Genomic DNA, 18,538 nt, shown 5'->3' with positions numbered 1-18,538 from the left:
TCAGGATTTGGTGACTGCCTGCTCTTCTCCTCAAAATCAAAGTATTTTTGAGATTGGCCTGAGAAGCACCTCACAAGATGAAAAGCACATAAGGTCCCTCACAAAATAAAGCACTTCCATAGGAAAGGACACACTGGCCCCTGGCAAGATAGATCTTAAACTGAACAAAAGGCAAAACACATCAGGTGTCACAAAGACAATCAAAATGGGATGTTTGGACTGCTTGTCTGAGTTGGATCCTGGCCATGCTGGGCTAGCTATGCTTTCTATTTTAATTGCTGTTTTGCTGAGAACGTCTTGTTTTAAATCAGGGTTTCCCAGCCCGGGCTGTGCCGCCTCTGTCCGTGGTCCTTACCCACCAACCCTCCCGTCCATCAGGTGCTCAATTCTGTATCCAGACCAGCACCAGCAAGAGACCTGGGAACTGCACTGGTAGCTGAAAAATATCCCCAGTTTGCCCACAAGAACTACCTCATCATTAAAATGAGCCACAATAGCGTTTAAGGCTGGTTCTCATTTGATTTCAGAAGTTACTCAATGCCAAGGGATGTAAGATGAGGTTGATGCTCTTGCAAAAGGAACTTCTCACTCTACCCAACAGCTCTGATGCACAAGCTGAGCCAGGGCCAAAGAGGATTATCACAGGAACCTTAACCACAAGTGTTCCCATGAGCTCCCTCAGACCTGAAATCACTGACCGTGATTAGTCATGGATTGTGCGCTAAGCCAGTCAGGCAGGTTGTCGGTCACAGTATGACAGGATGGCTGGGGTTGAAGGGACCTCTGGAGATCATCCAGTCCAACCCACCTGCTAACGCAGGGTCACCAGAGCAGATCACACAGGAAGGTGTCCAGGTGGGTTTGAATGTCTCCAGAGAAGGAGACTCCACAACCTCTCTGGGCAGCCTGGGCCAGGCTCTGGCACCTCAAACTAAAGAAGTTTCTCCTCATATTCAGATGGAACCTCCTGTGCTTCAGTCTGTGCCCATTGCCCCTCACCCTGGCGTTGGGCACCACTGAACAGAGTCTGGTCCATCCTCTGACACCCACCCTGGAGATATTTATAACCACTGATGAGATCCCCTCTCAGCTTCTCTTCTCCAGCTGAACAGCCCCAGCTCTCTCAGTCTCTCCTCATCACAAAGATGCTCCAGACCCCTCAGCATCTTTGTGTCCCACCACTGGACTCCTCCAGTAATTCTTTGTCCTCCTTAAACTGGAGGTTTAAGGGAGCCCAGACCTGGACAGAGAACTCCAGATGTGGCCTCACCAGGGCAGAGCAGATGGCGTTTTGAATACATCTGATACTGGCTGCACCTCTAGACCACATGTATCCTTCAGAGATACACTCTGGCATATGCGTGTTGGGCTGGGTTTTTTTGTTGTTGGTTGTGTGTTGTTTTCTGGTGCTTTTTAAAGTAATTAAAAGTATATGACTGCTTCATCAACATACACATTTCTGACTCTCTTCCAACCACTGCCTCTACTCAACTGGACTACACCTTCCTCCAACTTGTACCACCACTGCCTCTCTTCACATCCAACTCATTATCACAGCTGCATTTATTTTCCTCAATCCCATTTTGTCCATTCTCTAGCTGAACTAACAAATCTCTTGCTCCTAGCACTTCTGTAGCAACAAAGATAACCATCCCTAAAGGCCTCATTTCATTGTAGTGCCCTCCTTTGACAGCAAAGAGAAAACACGAAGTTTTTTGATGCAATGCATTGGAGAACGCAATCGTATTCACTGGCAAATTTGCCAGAGATGAAGAGTTGCAGGGTTTACCCGTGTTCAAAGCAGATCAAGTCAGGAGACATTTTTAGTAGGCAAATCTCTATGTGCAAATCTTGTAGAAATTATACCTTGGCGTGAGTCGGTCTGAAGATGGAGCAGTATTTGCCTGAACATCGCCACCAAGAACTTAGAGAACTGAGGCCCTGACAGCAAGAGCGCATGGACAATGACTTGGAGAAAGGCCCGAGGAGAAGCGTTGTGTTGCACTGGTTTCTCCGATACGGGGGCTCCTGCTCACAATGGCTGCTGTGTGGACTTTGCCTGCTGCTTCAGCCAAACCAGCCCCCCCTCCTGAAAGCTGTTGTTCTGAGGGTCTCTGACCCAGGGACAAGAGCTGCCGTCCAGAAGATGTGTTCTCACCTGCAGCCTCAGTCACACGTGTCCCTACCTGCTCCCCAAACAATGGCCAACGAAAAGGAGCACGGCCAGCAGCTCAACAAGGGTCCTGAGGTCACCCAATAGACCAGAGAAAGACCCTGAATGCTGGACACGTAAGCACTGGCAAAAGAAAGTGTGAATCTTTCGAGCCTGCACAGTATGAGCGTGGGTTGTGAAATCAAGGCGGAGACTGGGCTGAAACAATGGGAGCAAGGGTGTGGGGGGTGAAGAAGCATAAAAGGTGACTCCAGAATGGACACCATTGAAGATCTTCCCGCCAGAGGATCCCGAACCATGACAGAGGACCGGTCGGACTGCACGGGACCGGAGAGCAGAGGGAGCTTCTGGAACTGGACTGGTGATAAACGCAACCTCATTTCTCATCTTCACTCTTACTTTTTCCCCGTTTCTTTTTCTTACTTTTTCTCTCTATCACGTGCTGCTTTACGGGCAAATTAATAAAGTAACACTGCTTGATTGAACTATAACCCCTTGGCATTTTGGTCGCCTTAATTTTGTGCTCTGAGATCAAGGTAAAAGAACCATTACGGGTCCATCACCGAACGGACCGTGACACTTGGTCAACTTTGAACTCTTCCCCAAAATGAAACAAAAATACATCTAGACTTGATACAATTATCGGCCTTTACTCCAAATTGAGAAACTGCAAGTGATACTTAACTAGTATTCTCTCAAACACACAATCTATACAAGGAACTGGTTTCAGGATCAACATCAAAAGCACAGCTAAAAGCCAAGAAACACTAAACAGCATAAATATCTCATTTCCAGAAAATTAGAGCAGCAAAACCAACCTATCGTCACCATAGCTTCTAGCACTGCAACAACTCCATATTACTGATAATCCTTAACTATCAGTTTTATTACTTTAATAAAAAAATCTTCTCACTACTCTAACAAAAAAAAAAATTAAACAAATGCACAATTAAGTTCTTTCGGAAAGGGTAAAAATCAAAATAGCTCATCTAAGAATAGAACTGAATGCCACATGCGAGCCAGGAACAAAATGTAATCATGGGACTTTATAGGAACATTTAGGTCAGGCATCCTCAACTTGACTCATCGCACCGAGCAGCTTAAAACCTCACAGCGACCAGTCAGGGAATCGCTTTGTTCATACAGATCAAAACGGTCTATCACCACCTAACAAGAGCACAATAAACACTTGCTTTTTGGGGTGAAAACAGCACTGTCAGCGTTTGCTGTCTGAATGTAACAGGCATTTTGTTCTCTTCCTGTTAAAACGCAAATAATCCTCGCATTTTGTTTCAAAAGCAAGGGAAACATGCAAATCTGTTTACTTTCTCCACATAGGAGAACAGCAAACTGAAAAGCTACTTGTGAATTATTTCCAATGAGTCATTTACTTACAAGATCTACTATTCAACACTTCAGGGCCTGTGGGAATGAGGAGGGCTAAATATTAGAATTTCATTTGCTTAACCAAACCCTTGCAGTTGCTGAGAAGAGGTCAGTGTCTTCTCCAGACATACGGCAAGCTCCGTATCGTTAAATCTTACACAGACACAGGTATCAGCTATAAAGCCGCATATTTTCAAGCTTCCAGCTATAAAGAAATGTAGTTTTGAAACAGCAAAATGGTAGGACGTTAGCAATTTCATAAGGGGAAAAGAAAATCAATTCTTTAAAAGCTCTAAGGACAACTAACGGTGCGTGGGTGTGTGTAGAGCAGCATCAGGCAACATGCAGGCACCTTAATAAAGGAGATTGTCAACAATACCAGCCAGTTCTTTCTTGGAAGCACTCAAGTAAACAAACAGCTCCAGAGAATAGGAGCTCAGGTACTCATTCTCCTTCATTGGCATAATGAAATTGACGAGTGAACAATAACTTCTATCCATCAATAATTCACTTCAAAAGTTAAGCAAAATTATTTGCTAAAAATTAAGCTTGATCGAAATAAGGCGGGCAGCCTAAATTCCAGATAAATTAGCTGCCTGGGATTTTGGTAACTGGAAGATGAGACAACAAGATCGGGACTAAATATACATAATATGAGAAATATTCATAACTTTTCTCCTCTAGTGGTCCGCGCTGCAACACAACTTTCCACTTCTGAGCTGGACGCTGAAAATCAGGATATTTGCAAGACAAGAAAATGATGTGTTTATATATGCAGAAATCCTTTTTGGAACATCTTTCTCTGACATTGGAGGAGAAAAGGTATAAAATCAGTTCTTTATGGCTGTGTTACAACACCTTTTCAGTGTTTTTAAAGGTTTCTGCCATACAGAACAATGCCCTGTATATATAAGCCCAATAGTATGAACCAAGCAGGATTGAAGTCTCGCTCCTTCTTTTTTATTGCCCCTCCTTGATCATGAATTATGATAATGAATTAACAGGACAACAGGCCTCATCTTTCTAGTCAGCTCCTGCCAGGCAAAGTAAAGTCCCTCTCCTCCAATTCTACATCTCTGAGCATCTTACCCACCTTTCTGCATCTCAAACTAAGCAGATTATTTCTACTTTATGGCATCTTTAACTTGATGAAAACTAAAAAATGTTTTCTCCTTCATTGGTTTAAAGAAAATTATTTTGTCGGTCTTTTTTTCTTTTTGCCTTTGCTGAATTTTCAAATGAGATGTTGTAAGTTCTTATTTTGCTGATATTTTTTTTTCCTTTTAAGGGGCTATGTGGTTTCATGCATCAATTATTTGTTTTATGCTGAAGATGGTGAGTGTCAAGTGATGGGAAGGACAAAAGAGCTGGCGTAAGTTTAACCTATATACTGTGGAGTTGACTTGGGTGCATAGGGCTAATTAAGGATGTAAACTTGATACTACAGGACACTGACACTGGCCTTTCACCTACTTAACAATATATTTAAATAAATGAATATGTAGTTATATCCTTACCCATCCCTGAATCTTTCTTAGTGCCGTCTGATATGATGTCCACGTGATCGCTGTCCACATCATAACTGAAGAAGTCATTCAAGTAAGTCTTCGATCTCTGGCCACCAAATACATATAAGCAGCGATTTTTCTAGAATGGAGAATCACAAATACGTCTTTACGAAACTCAAGAAATTACGCTGGCCAACTGTGATCACTAACAAAAACATTAATGAATCAAAGAGCAGTAGGTATGTTTCTTCTAAGCTTAAACTCCAGCTTTAACTATCAGATCCACCATCTTTATCTGGTAAATATCTTTTACCTCCATCTCCACAAAGATTCACAGGGAATAATTATGCAGAACAGTTTCTCATTCTCAAACTCAATAAAAACTTGAGAATTCTCGACTGGTTTCTCAATCTTCTTGATTCTTGAATTAATGACTTCTCAGTTTCCAGAACTAAACCATTAAGGCCTCACAGCCTCTTACAAATGCAATTATAAAGACTTTGTTTTCACAATCTACATGATCCACAAACATGGATCTGACACAGTTTCAGCTCGAGTGACCAGGCAGATTTTACATAGTTAACTGCTATAGCTTTTCCAGATGAAGCTATAACTCCAGAACATTAGAAGAGCAATACATTTTTCAAGTTTAATATTTAAAAAAATAACAGCGTTCACATCTAAAACCCATTAGATCATAACTCTGCTGTTAAAAAATGTTCAGAAAAGAACAAAAGACAAACTGTAAGATAAATCATCCAGGTATGAGCACATTTACTAAACTCAGAGCAGGCAAATGGCGAGCAGCAAGCCAAGAATAACAGGTTTATTACTTCTTTCAAGTTTGCCAAGTGGAAAGTCCGTAAGAGGCAGATTATTTTTCTTTCAAATGGTTAAGAAAACAGCAAAGGACCTGACCTTCCATAAACTGTGCTTACAGAAACTTGTATTCTTACATTGACAATATACATATACTTGGAAAATCCTCCAGTACCTGTGCAGAATTTTATGTAGCAACATGTTTTTGGCCAGATTTTAGAAAGCCGTTCAAAACAAAAACAAAGTTGAAAGCTCTGAAAGCAGAGTATTCACTACAAAAATTCTGATTTTCCATTGGAAAGGGGAAGAGAAATAAACTCTAAGTTGTTGAAACTGGTCAGTACCAAGTGGTACCAGTACACACTTGAATGCCACAATGTTAATTTTAATTCTCTTCTCCACACCGCCAAGTTCAATGTCAGCAAAACACCCCCCGGTTCCTCCGTTCTGCACTTAAACATGTGGCTGATGAGCACAACTGGAAAGGCAATAGAAGATTTGTTTTCTCTTTTAATACTGAATACTAAATAAAGCGCTACAGAGCCCCTTCTCCCTCAATCCCTCTGCCTTTCCATCAGGCTCTGGATGAAGTGCCCATAATGCCAGCTGTGTCCAGCTGTTAACAGCTGCTCAAGACAACAAGCAGCAGCTGGGTGCTCAGCACAGAGGAATATGAGGCCTGTGCATCTCTAATCACACCCAGTAAGCCCCTGCACTAGCCAAGTTTAACATTCCAGTCACCACAATGGGGATTTACTAGCCCAGAAGTTTCTAAGTTGCTCTACCAACTTAAAAAAATGCTTTAGATCAAATTAAATCACAGCCTTTGGATCTATTTCTCATTATTCAATTAAAAATGACTATTTAAAATACACCTTGCTTTTTACTTAGAGTTTTATTCAGTGAAAGCAGTGAAAGCTCCAAGACTTGAATTAATACCACCCGCACTTTCCAAAGCCGCATCAGAATGTCAGCGAACATAAAAATCAAGCGAGACAACCCACCGCTTGGGAGACTAAAGAGCTCCAAACTTGCAAGAGAAATCAAAACCAGACGTTCTCCTCAATGTCAGGCGTCATGAATCAAGAGTGCGGTGGGGATACTTACAGAATGGAACAACATACAGTGTCCTATTCGGGATTGGATATCCTCGGGTCCAGCGTTACAGGAATCCTCTCTCAGAAGTTTCCATGTCTGACACTGACAGTCAAAAGCAAACAACCCACTGAACTGCGGTTCGCTGGCTCTGCTGTCATCAACGCTGCCATTGCAGGTCAGAATTCGGCCTCCAAAGGTGTATATCATGTGTTTTTCGGAATCCATACACATCTGTAAGAATAAGAGAAGCGGGTTTAAGTCATCACATCGAGACTCTAACATGAAGATTAAACATTCCTCCCCTGCAAGTGATACTGAGTAAGCTCGATGATAATCCACACATCTCCTGAACCTCTGATGAGCAGAAAAGAACACACCTGTCTTCATGGTTGACAGGTATTAATCTCTGAAAATGGTTCCTTTATGTTAAAAGTGAGTCTAATTTAACTTACTATCTAATAAGCAAAAGACTACATGCACCCTTCATCACCTAAAAAACTTGTTTCTAGCTACTGATTATAGGGAAAAATATTTCAGAGTGTTTCACCAGGATCTGTAGCCAATTCTGCCAGAGAGTTAACAGAATATCACCTTTGACAGTGGCTATGCAAGGGAGAAATCAAAAATCATGGCTAAATTTACTGACTGCCACTCAACCGGTCCAAAACCGCTCTGCAATTTATTACTCAGATTCCATCCCAAGTATATATTTACTGTTACCCCCATTACCTCAACATAAAGTAGGGCTATAACGTGGCCAAGGATTTTTGATGAGCCTGCAGCAAAAACATGTTTATCCCCAGAGTGTGAATTCAGCTTACAACACAAGGAGATGCACTGCGGTATAAATCAAAACTCCCTGACTCCAGGTGATGTTTTCAGCCACAGTGCAAAGCAAAGAGATACAAAACACCGGGGGGAAAACAAAACCCAATGCACAGACAAGGTTACAGTAAGATAGAGATGCTACTCAGCAAAGCAACGCAACACTTGGAGTGCAGCACATTTTTGGGAAGGTTAAACAAAAATGGCTATCGCAGTGAGCACTGAGGGAGAGAAAAGGAAGAGGTGCAGATTGATAAAGAATTCAGCGAGGACATTCCTAAGTGACACCAGGGAGAAAGAAGAAACAACTTCAGAAGCAGGCAAACAAGGTACCCAGAGTATCCTTGCCAGCTGACCATTTACATTTGCCTTTTCCCCAACACCTGGGAGACTGGTATTTGTTATTAATAGAACAGAAAGCCTGATTGCTTTTTGTTCTGCAGACAACACGTATCTCTAATTTTGGTGTCAGCAGAAACGCATATTGTGCTGGCAAGCAACAGCTTGAGTTACGAAACAGCGAGTACCAATAAAAGCCGTTCTCGAGCTGCTTTAAAAATTAGTATTGATGTGCTGTTTCTTGGCCGTACTTTATAAAAGTCAATTAAGAAAAAAAAAACCTTTTTCAAGTACACAAAAGTCATTAAAAATGCAATATAAATTAATAAAAGTATTCCATTTGAACACACCGACAGGTGTGGCTTTTTAAAAGACCAGTCACCACCCCTTGAAAGTCTTTCAATCTCTACAAAGTAAAGACGTTCTCCAAATTTGACGAGATACTCCATTTTGAAAGAATCCTGATCATCTTGGCCCCATTTAGGCAGTCTGCGTATTTTTCTAAATGTACCACACACAGCTCTGCAAGTTGTTCCCCAACGCCCTTCCAAGTAGGCAGATCTGCAAACCGAGCTCAACGAAACCCATTAAAACCAGATGGACTGCGCTTTGAGCTTTAATAAAATGGGTCTTAATAAAATTAATTAGTTTGTAATCGCTTTTATGATTCTCTTGACTCAGTTTGATCAGAATACCAGTAGTCAGTGTCATTAGATAAATGCTATTAGAATTTAACTACATGCAGATCACCATGATGAGACCTGGTCCAGCACTTTAAATCCACGATCAAAATCGACCTGCAAACATTGAGAACTCGCGCTCAGAGTATCAGCGTAGCCGACCTGATGATCGAACACCAGCTTTGGGCCTCCATCCGCCGCGGTGTCCTCGCTCAGTAACATCCACGTGTTGGTGTCGATGTCGTAGCGATAGAAGTCGCTTTTCAGAGATTTGCTGTTCCTCACGGAGGAATCCAGGTAGCGTCCCAGCGTGTAGATCTGCCTCCGCTGGATGTCAATGCACATCTTGTGACAGGATCGGGCGCTAGGGCCGCTCTAACGAAGAAAACAACCAGAAAGAGAAAGAGAATAATGGATTTAGTGTTGCTCTTGGTAGGGCACTGAGGGCAAATAACTATCAGCAACTGGAAAGCCTTTGAGAATGCAAGAAAACCTGCTTGTAATCAAAAACACAATTAATATAAAAGTATATATATAAACAGGACATTCCGCGACTTTTAACAACAAACTTATGACTTGGAATGCTTTTTGTAAGATTCCTTAGAAAACAGACTGTTTCCTCCACAAGACGCGTGAGAAAGCCACTTGATCTTTTTAAAACAACAGAAGCTGATGCACAGAAGAGGCAAATTAAGATGTCACAGCCTATAAATAACCACACAGAAAGCAGATTAAGAAGCGCTCTATTACAAGAGCCCCTGTTTTATTAATAGGCTGTTTTCCAACAGATCATAACTAGAGACTCCCACAAGCAATCGTATCCCATAACGGGTCTTTGAAGGTAACAAAAGCGCTCCCTGTCCTTCACAAATAGATACGGCCCTTCCAGCCTTCAACTCCAAGCAGGTTTCCCACGGAAAGCAGAACTGCCTTGAATTATCATCTGCAAGAGCGACACGGAGGGACGTGCTCATCCATCCAGGAGAGCTCGGCTTAAAACACGGAGTGATTTATTGAATGACATTATGATGATGCTACACAGTGCTGGGCAGAATCCTTTCTGCTTCCCCAATCTGATTTGGAGACCCTTCCCACCCTCATCTTGAAGCATAAGAATGATATTCCTGCACTCCACAAAATATTAAAAATCAAGATGCACGAAGTCTTGTCTGTAAAAGAAGAGGTAAAAAAATAACTTGGCGTCATGCTTACAGAGAAATTCTGCAGTTGATTTGGCCCTGGTTTGTATAATTTGGGCACTTTATAAATGAGGATGGCAGAATAAGGCTGGTTAGCTAACTTGACAGTCCGAAAAACAACATTAAAACTGATACTATTTCAAGTGACAAAAACATGTACAGAAGTATGAAAGAAAAAAAATCTATTAAAATCTATTCAAAAATAAAGATTATACAATTAGGCAACGATGTAAGAAATCACCATTTATTAGAAGACTTAGTTACGAAAAAGTAGTCATGCTACACCAAATAATCAGCACAGCATTTGCTCCATGTCCTACTAAATACTGTCTTTATAGAAAAATCTTCATTATTGTACCATTTCATGTAAAAAATGATACTGAACTAATTACTGAAATTTAAAATAAACTCTTGGAATATATTTCACTAATAAAATATGAAAGGAAACATTTCATTTTTTAGTCAAAACTTTACTATGCATGTTGTAGAATTCAATTTCTTGACTAAAGAACAGTTACAGGAAGCTCCTAACAGTAACTCAAACAACAAGCTGAAGAGGGGAACTGCACTGTTTATATTTTGTAAATATGAAGCATTATGTTGGCCATGATTACATCCTTGAGGATTAGTTACATCATGGTAATTAATTAATTTTTAAAATAATTTGATAATTTTTGAAATATAAGCATAAAATCCTGAAATGCAGCAAACGTTCACTCATCGCCTTTGGTCACATGGAAGAAGCTGATAGAGAAGGCAGCAACATACTTAACTTTGTTCCTAGAAAATAAAAAAAGGCACCTTCCAAAGGACCCTGTTCCACACATAAAGGGTGGTTTCTTTGCATAAAAAATACCAACCTGTGTATTCCCAAAGGTTGGGTGGGGAAAAGTTTAATGAAATATAACAAGGGCAAGTGTGGAGTCTGGAATCTGGGCAGGAACAACCCCAGGTTCCAGTATAAGTTGGGGAATGAGCTATTAGAGAGCAGTGTAGGGGAAAGGGACCTGGGGGTCCTGGGGACAGCAGGGTGACCATGAGCCAGCACTGGGCCCTTGTGGCCAGGAAGGCCAATGGTACCTGGGCTGGGTTAGAAGGGGGTGGTCAGTAGGTCAGAGAGGTTCTCCTGCCCCTCTACTCTGCCCTGGGGAGACCACACCTGGAATATTGTGTCCAGTTGTGGCCCCTCAGTTCCAGAAGGACAGGGAACTGCTGGAGAGAGTCCAGCGCAGGGCAACAAAGATGCTGAAGGGAGTGGAGCATCTCCCGTGTGAGGAAAGGCTGAGGGAGCTGGGGCTCTGGAGTTTGAAGAAGAGGGGTGACTGCATTCGTGTTTATAAATATATAAAGGGTGAGTGTCAGGAGGATGGAGCCAGGCTCTTCTCGGTGACAACCAATGGTAGGACAAGGGGTAATGCGTTCAAACTGGAACACAGGAGGTTCCACTTAAATCTGAGAAGAAACTTCTTCTCAGTGAGGGTGCCAGAGCCTGGCCCAGGCTGCCCAGGGAGGTTGTGGAGTCTCCTTCTCTGCAGACATTCAAACCCGCCTGGACACCTTCCTGTGGAACCTCAGCTGGGTGTTCCTGCTCCATGGGGGGATTGCACTGGATGAGCTTTCCAGGTTCCTTCCAACCCCTGACATTCTGGGATTCTGTTGTCCCTGATTCACAAGAAAGTAACCCCAGCAAACAAAATCCATCTCCAGTTGTGCAGCTGGGACACTTGAGGATGTGTCATTGTTCCCCTGCCAAAGGCCACATATTGTCTTGGCACAGTGGCCTTGCAGATGAAACATTAAGACCTACCTATGTCAGGTCACTGCAGTTTTTTAATTGAACCCGCTGATTTAAGTATTTCCCCGCACCCTGCAAACTGTATATGCTTCATGGGCTGAAGTAAATCCTAACATATTTGCTCAAATAACACCTTGGGCACTTGCACAAATAAATCTCCATTTCCGCACCTGCTTTGCCTTGAAGAGCCACATCAACTGAAATTTGTCTGAGTAGACATAAAGCTGAGATATTTGGCACATAAAACACCAGTTTCAAACCACTGTCATCAACAGCACAGGCACTACACTGGTTAAGCAAACAACATACAGATTTCAGCCCCTAAAACTATGTTAAAATATGAAAAGAGTTCAGGAAAAAATATATTGTTTCTTGAATTATGTACCGGTCACATCTCACAAAGTAATATCTGCCTTTTTGAAGGGCTACTAAAGGATTTAAGTTTGATAATTTCATCACTTCAAGTTCACTTAAGAACTTCAACTGCACCGACTTGGAGAATCTACCACAGCATGAACTCTGTCTTGTAATATAGAAAATTTCACCCAATTAATGGTATTTTCTCAAAGTGGAGTTATGCCTGCACATCACTTACAAGACCACATGGAACCTGCCCAAGGTTTACTAACAGGAGTAAACAAACAGCAGTAGACATTGGTTTGACATTTGAGACAGGAGAAGGGCCCAAAACTGTGTTCACTTGAGAGCTACTCAATTTGACAGTGGAAGTCCTTGTAGTATGTTTAATATACACCTCAAAGGGAGACACGAAGTCCATTTACCAAGACAGAAATGGGCAGACACTTAAAATGAATAAAACACTTCAAGGCACATGTGGTTAAGTGAATCAAGAGCCCGTGGGCAGCTGTGAATGTTCATTTAAAGATGAGTGCTTGATGTGGTTACAATAGCGAGCCTGTTGTGCAGACAAAGAACACGCTGCCGCAACTTGTCATGGAGAAAGTGACCCACCAAATTCAAATGGGAAAGAGCTTGTTGATTCCAGAAGAACTGGAACTTGACCCCTTAAAAGCAACAAGTGAAAAAAATTGACCAAAATTAACATGACTCTTCTTAAGCTGTGGTTAAAGAGATCAAGGATGGTTAGACAGCAGAACAACCTTTTGTCCCCTCATGCCAAAATGTAGGCTGGTTGATAATTCAAGCATTAACATCCCAAGGTGACTCAATCTTACTAGAGATCTCTATACCCTTCTTCCAATTTGGGCCTTATCAAGAAAAATAAACTGTAGACACACAAAAAGTATCTATTGTACTTGCTACACCTCTAAGCACACTGACTGCCATTCCCAAACCTACCTGCAGCTAATGGAGACAGTTTCATTTGCACACTGATAACCACAAGAGAAGATTAAACAAGCCCAAATCTTCTTGAGCAGAGCAGAAAGCAAAAAACAGATCTGACCAGCTTGCCATCACCTGCTCCTGTGGCCATCTGAAGTCATAACAAATCAATGCAAGCCTTCTCATTAAGTACTCGCTCTTTAGATCTAGTTTCATTGAACTGTCTTCAAAGTTCTTAGCATGGGAGCTACGTTTTTGCAGATGAAGGTTCGAGAACCGATTGACTGATTTAGTAGAGGTATTAGTTCCTAAAAAGAGCTCATCTTAGTTAAAACAGACTCAAGTAAGTCACATCCAACAACAGCGCCCAAATGATCGGAACAAACACCAGCTTTGGGGCATCTTTCCAATCCTCATCAGGAAGCTCCTGGCACGCACGCTGCAGAAACCACACGTGAAAGCAGCTTGTGACCGGGCTAAGTTCTTATTCAGATGGTGAGCAATGTGTTAACGCTGCTTTGGCCAGTCCCTGCACTCACGCCAAGGCTGCAACGGCAATAGTAAAGCATTAGCATATCACATTTCTAACCCGCAGGACACCAAACAATACCAAAGATTACCAAGTACGGGCACCGTTCAGTTTCTGTGGGACTCAATAAGCGCCCACACGGAGCTAAGACGGACCCGAACAAAATGGCTCTCTGCCACCCGGCACCGCCGTGCAATTAGCGCAGCATAATAACGGCTAAGACAGATTAAACAGTACGTGCCACGGCCCCGTTTTAAAAAGCTACAAAATACCAGGCTTCTAAACCCAACACTAATACCCTTCCTCAAACAGGTTGGTCTTAAAGCAACTCTTCTGGTCTCTAAAATCCAGATGAATGCCCTGATGAGGGCGGGATGGTAAGGAAAGGAGAAGTGTGATGTGGAGCTCGGAGTACCTAAAACAGGCTTTCAATTCTTTAAGCACCCAGTAGCGAGCAAGGCCAAATAGGATTTTTTGGTTTTGTCAGCTCTACACGAAATTCAATTGTGCAACGCCAAGTGAATACACAGTATACTTTATGAAAAGCCTTCTCAACATGCTAAGCCACTTTATAAAATCTAATTAGAGCTTTCTTCATTTAACTTGCAAATGCTGAAAGCAATTATCCCACTTAAGGACTAACTTACAAAACGTTTTCAAAAAGCAACACAACAGCACCGAGAGACAACACTGCCTCAGAATAATGGATTTGTTCCTATACAGGAGAGAAAGGATTGGGACTCAACTCCTTAGGGTAGGGCCTGCTCAAATAACTATTTATGCCAGAATCACCATGCATCATCTTAGCAACAGCATCCTGGCATGCTCTGCTAAGGCACAAACATGATAGCTTTCATTTCTTGTTTTCTTTTTAAATAAGTGTCCTATGAACCCGCTTTAATGTGAACAGGACAGCGGGAAGCCAGTTCCACTCCCCATCCCACCCCTCGAATCAAAACTGGGGGAGCTTGGCTTCTTTTGGTTGTCATAACCTTTTGCAAAGAAAGGGTTTTCAGTTGCAAGGAAATCTGTTTTATTCAGGCTGATCCAGATGAAAAACCTCAGGAGCGAGCCTGGACCCTGTTCAAGAGTCAGGGAAATAAAAACAAAGAACAGCTGACTAATTCTCCCTTCTCGGTGCTGTAAAAGACTGAATGGAATGTGAACACTGCCTCCAGTATAAAGTTCAAAAATAAGCGTCATGAGGTAAATGCTCTTGTCCTAAAGCAAACTAGGACGAGGACATAAAAAGGCACAAACAACCTACTTTGTTTCCAGTTCTGAGAGCAGGCTGTCATGCAACAAATAGTCCCCCCTGCCTACACATAACTGTGGAGATTAATTGCTCTCATTTCCCACTTTCAGAATATAATTCATTTCCTGCTCCACCCCCCAAAAAAACGGGGAAAGTTCGCCTCAATCTTGAAAATGAAAGGAAATGTATATTACTCTTGGCATTCAGTCAAATCTATACGCTTTAGGATTAGAGCTTGATAGTGCTTTATCAATGCCAGTCTTAGGCTAACGCGTACTCCCAAAATGTTTAATATAAGTTGTAGCTCAAAATGATTTGCTTTAATCTAGATGAGAACTAAATTCAGTAACAGAAACAAATGCAGCCTTGCGCAGAATAAAACACTTTACTCAAGCTGCTCACAGAAGGCATTTTAATTTTCTCATAACTTAGAGTGCCAGAAACCTAACAAAAGAATCGAGTCTATTGTTTCTTATGGTAGTATAGAGTAATTGTATGGCATATCAGCCCAAAACACAAAGCAAAATGAGCGGAGGATGATGTATTTATTGATTCTAACGCCCACGCGATCACTGACCACGTGCTAGGAGTGCAGGACCCCAACGGAAATGTAGAATCATTCTGGTTGGAAAAGACCTTTAAGAACATCAAGTCCAGTCATTAACTCAGTACTGCCAAGTTCACCACTAAACCACGTCCTAAGAACCTCATCTATGTGTCTTTCACCTCTCCAGGGATGGTGACTTCAAAATTGCCCTGGGCAGCCTGTTCCAATGCCTGACAAACCTTTCTGGGAAGAAATTGTTCCCAAGATCCAATCTAAACCTCCCCTGGAGAAACTTGAGGCTGTTTCCTCTGGTCCTGGCGCTTGTTCCTTGGGAGCAGAGCCTGACCCCCCCTGGCTCCAAGCTCCTTTCAGGCAGTTCAGAGATCAGAAGGTCTCCCCTCAGCTCCTGTTCTCCAGCTGAACCCCCCAGGTCCCTCAGCCGCTCCCATCACACTTGTGCTCCAGCCCCTTCCCCTTCCCTCAACTCGCTCCAGCAGGAGCCCAAAACTGACTCCAGGATTTGAAGTCTCACCAGTGCCCAGTACAAGGGTCTTGCACACTAAGAACAAGAGCATCACAACAGTAGTTGCAGCCAAAGAACCCAGCACAGGCTCAGGGTGTCCAACATGTATCTATAACGGTTTCTTCAGCAAGCAAGATCCTCCCATAAACAGCATATCCCAGCTACTTTTTCCTTATCTGTATGATGGTAAAAAATCACTGCTACATATGCCATTTCACATCCAAGACTTGACAGCTCTAGCACTAGCCTTAAAAATCCTTGCATGTCACACAGGGTAGATATAGTGAAGGATTAAATTGGGATCTCAAAAGTTCCTAGGTGCACAAGATGGGAGTGTAGCTCCAAAAACATATTCTGGATGCCAACTGTACACCTCATTCATTAAATTACTCTTAAGTAAAAGCTTAAAGCAGCATACAAAACTAGACCAGCAGCCACACATTTCCACGCTAATATATTCTTGCCACAATTTATGGAAGATAACAGATATTACAACTTACTTTTACAGCTGCTGTACCAGCTATGAAGGACATTCTTTGAGAGTATGCAAGTTGAATGTGTTCTGTCAATATTTCAGGAAGCCTATTAAATAGATCAGAACCTGGCTAACAATTACAACACTTAAAAGTCCCCAGGACCAGTACTGGGAAGCCATGAGTCTATCCAATTTTTCACACAAACCAGTTAAAAGTCTCATGACAAGTTTTAAGTTTGGATATCAAAAGGTTTCTGGCAAGTATTTGCAAATATTTAACTATTAATAAGTGTAGCCACAGCTAAGACAAGGAAGATATCCTTTGGCCAGGCAGTTGACACAGTATTTGAGCTATGGTTAATCCGCTTACAAGTACCTTCCTACAACAATGCAACTAAATAGATTTACTCGCAAAGTCCTTTCTGGGCATCTGACTCAGACATGATGGAGCAGATTAAAGTCAGTGGAAGCTTTCAGCACGTAGTTTTGAGTCATCTCTTAAGATGGGAAAACAAGAAAATTCAACAGGATGAAGCTTTTTGTTTTTCTTCCTAGAAGCGCACACACATTTGCAACAGTCCTAATTTCTCAGTGTTGATCTTCACAGCCTCAAGCTGAGCCTTCCACAGAGAGATTTTCCCTGTTTAGAGTACAGGTAAAAAAAATGGCCCAGCATTCTATTTTTGAAAGAGTTTGATGACCTTGTAAGTCAAATGATTAAGCTCAAAGATCATACAACGTGATCGTTACGATAGCAGTAGACTGGATTTGATGACCAATGAGGGGACCATCCCTTTCTGTCCTATGTAAGACTTGACTCCGTTTGCTCCATCCTTCAGGGATCAGTGCAGGTCCACTCAGCGAGACCTGGCCAGGCTGGAGGGCTGGACAGAGAGGAACCTGATCAGGTTCAACAAGGGCAAGTGTAGGGTCTTGCACCTGGGGAAAAACAACCGCAGGTACCAGTACAGGTTGAGGTTGACCTGCTGGAAAGCAGCTCTGCAGAGAAAGACTTGGGAGTTCTGGCTGACAACAGACTGAACGTGAATCAATAACATGCCCTTGTGGCCAAGAAGGCCAATGGTACCTGGGGTGCACTAGGAAAAGTGTGGCCAGCAGGTCAGGGAGGTTGTTCCTCCCCCTCTGCTCTGTCCTGGTGAGGCCACATCTGGAGTTTGGTGTCCAGGTCTGGACTTCCCAGTTTAAGAAGGACAAGGAATTACTGGAGAGAGTCCAGTGGCAGGCTATGAAAATGAGGGGTCTGGAGTATCTTATGAGGAGAGACTGAGAGAGCTGGGGCTGTTCAGCCTGGAGAAGAGAAGCTGAGAGGTGATCTCATCAATGGTTATAAATATCTCCAAGGTAGGTGTCAGGAGGATGGACCAGACTCTGTTCAGTGGTGCCCAAAGACACGATGAGGGGCAACAGGCACAGACTGAAGCACAGGAGGGTCCGTCTGAATATGAGGAGAAACTTCTTTCCTTTGAGGTGCCAGAGCCTGGCCCAGGCTGCCCAGAGAGGTTGTGGAGTCTCCTTCTCTGGAGACATTCAAACCCGCCTGGACACCTTCCTGTGTGATCTGCTCTGGTGACCCTGCGTTAGCAGATGGGTTGGACTGGATGATCTCCAGAGGTCCCTTCCAACCACAATTGTTCTGTGATTCATCACAGCACAGATGAGCACAGACTCAGGGCAGCACACAAACTCTGCTATGAAAACAAACAGATGCTTAGTGTTCTATCGCCATGAGATTATCTCTTAAAAATTATTCTCCCAGCAGGCCTGCTTGCAGAATGGGATGAGCCAGAACATGACTTTTGATGAATCCCCAGAACATGGGGAAGCCAGAACATGGCTTCTGATGAATCCCAATTAACACACTTCTCTAAAAAATAAGGTGCACTGGGTGAACTGAGTTGTGAACTTCCCAAAGTACCAATATTCTCTTTTTGACAGCTGTGTTGCACTAGTTTACCTACAGCACAGAAACAAATTTGGCAACCGATGACTGTGATGCTGCCAGTGCAGGGAGCCGCATTCCTGGGTCATTTCTGAGCTACATGTTCTCACATCAAGGTATCA

At 42.6% G+C, this 18,538-nt stretch overlaps 1 protein-coding gene across 2 annotated transcripts in view; it reads right to left on the bottom strand.

Moving 5' to 3' along the window:
• The window catches only part of MKLN1 (muskelin 1), a 106,502-nt gene that overhangs the window by 25,036 nt on the left and 62,928 nt on the right, over positions 1–18,538 (bottom strand). For both annotated transcript variants that reach the window (XM_065838136.2, XM_071803539.1), the window contains 3 exons: positions 8,991–9,203; positions 6,994–7,215; positions 5,077–5,206 (listed from right to left, as the gene is read on the bottom strand). In XM_065838136.2, coding sequence (XP_065694208.1) covers positions 5,077–5,206; positions 6,994–7,215; positions 8,991–9,203 — 565 coding nt within the window. The remainder of the gene's footprint in view (positions 1–5,076; positions 5,207–6,993; positions 7,216–8,990; positions 9,204–18,538) is intronic.

The sequence above is a fragment of the Patagioenas fasciata genome, chromosome 1 (assembly GCF_037038585.1).
Source record: "Patagioenas fasciata isolate bPatFas1 chromosome 1, bPatFas1.hap1, whole genome shotgun sequence".
Lineage (NCBI taxonomy): Eukaryota > Metazoa > Chordata > Aves > Columbiformes > Columbidae > Patagioenas > Patagioenas fasciata.
Note: the sequence above shows the minus strand (reverse complement) of the source record. Positions and strands in the feature narration are given on the sequence as shown.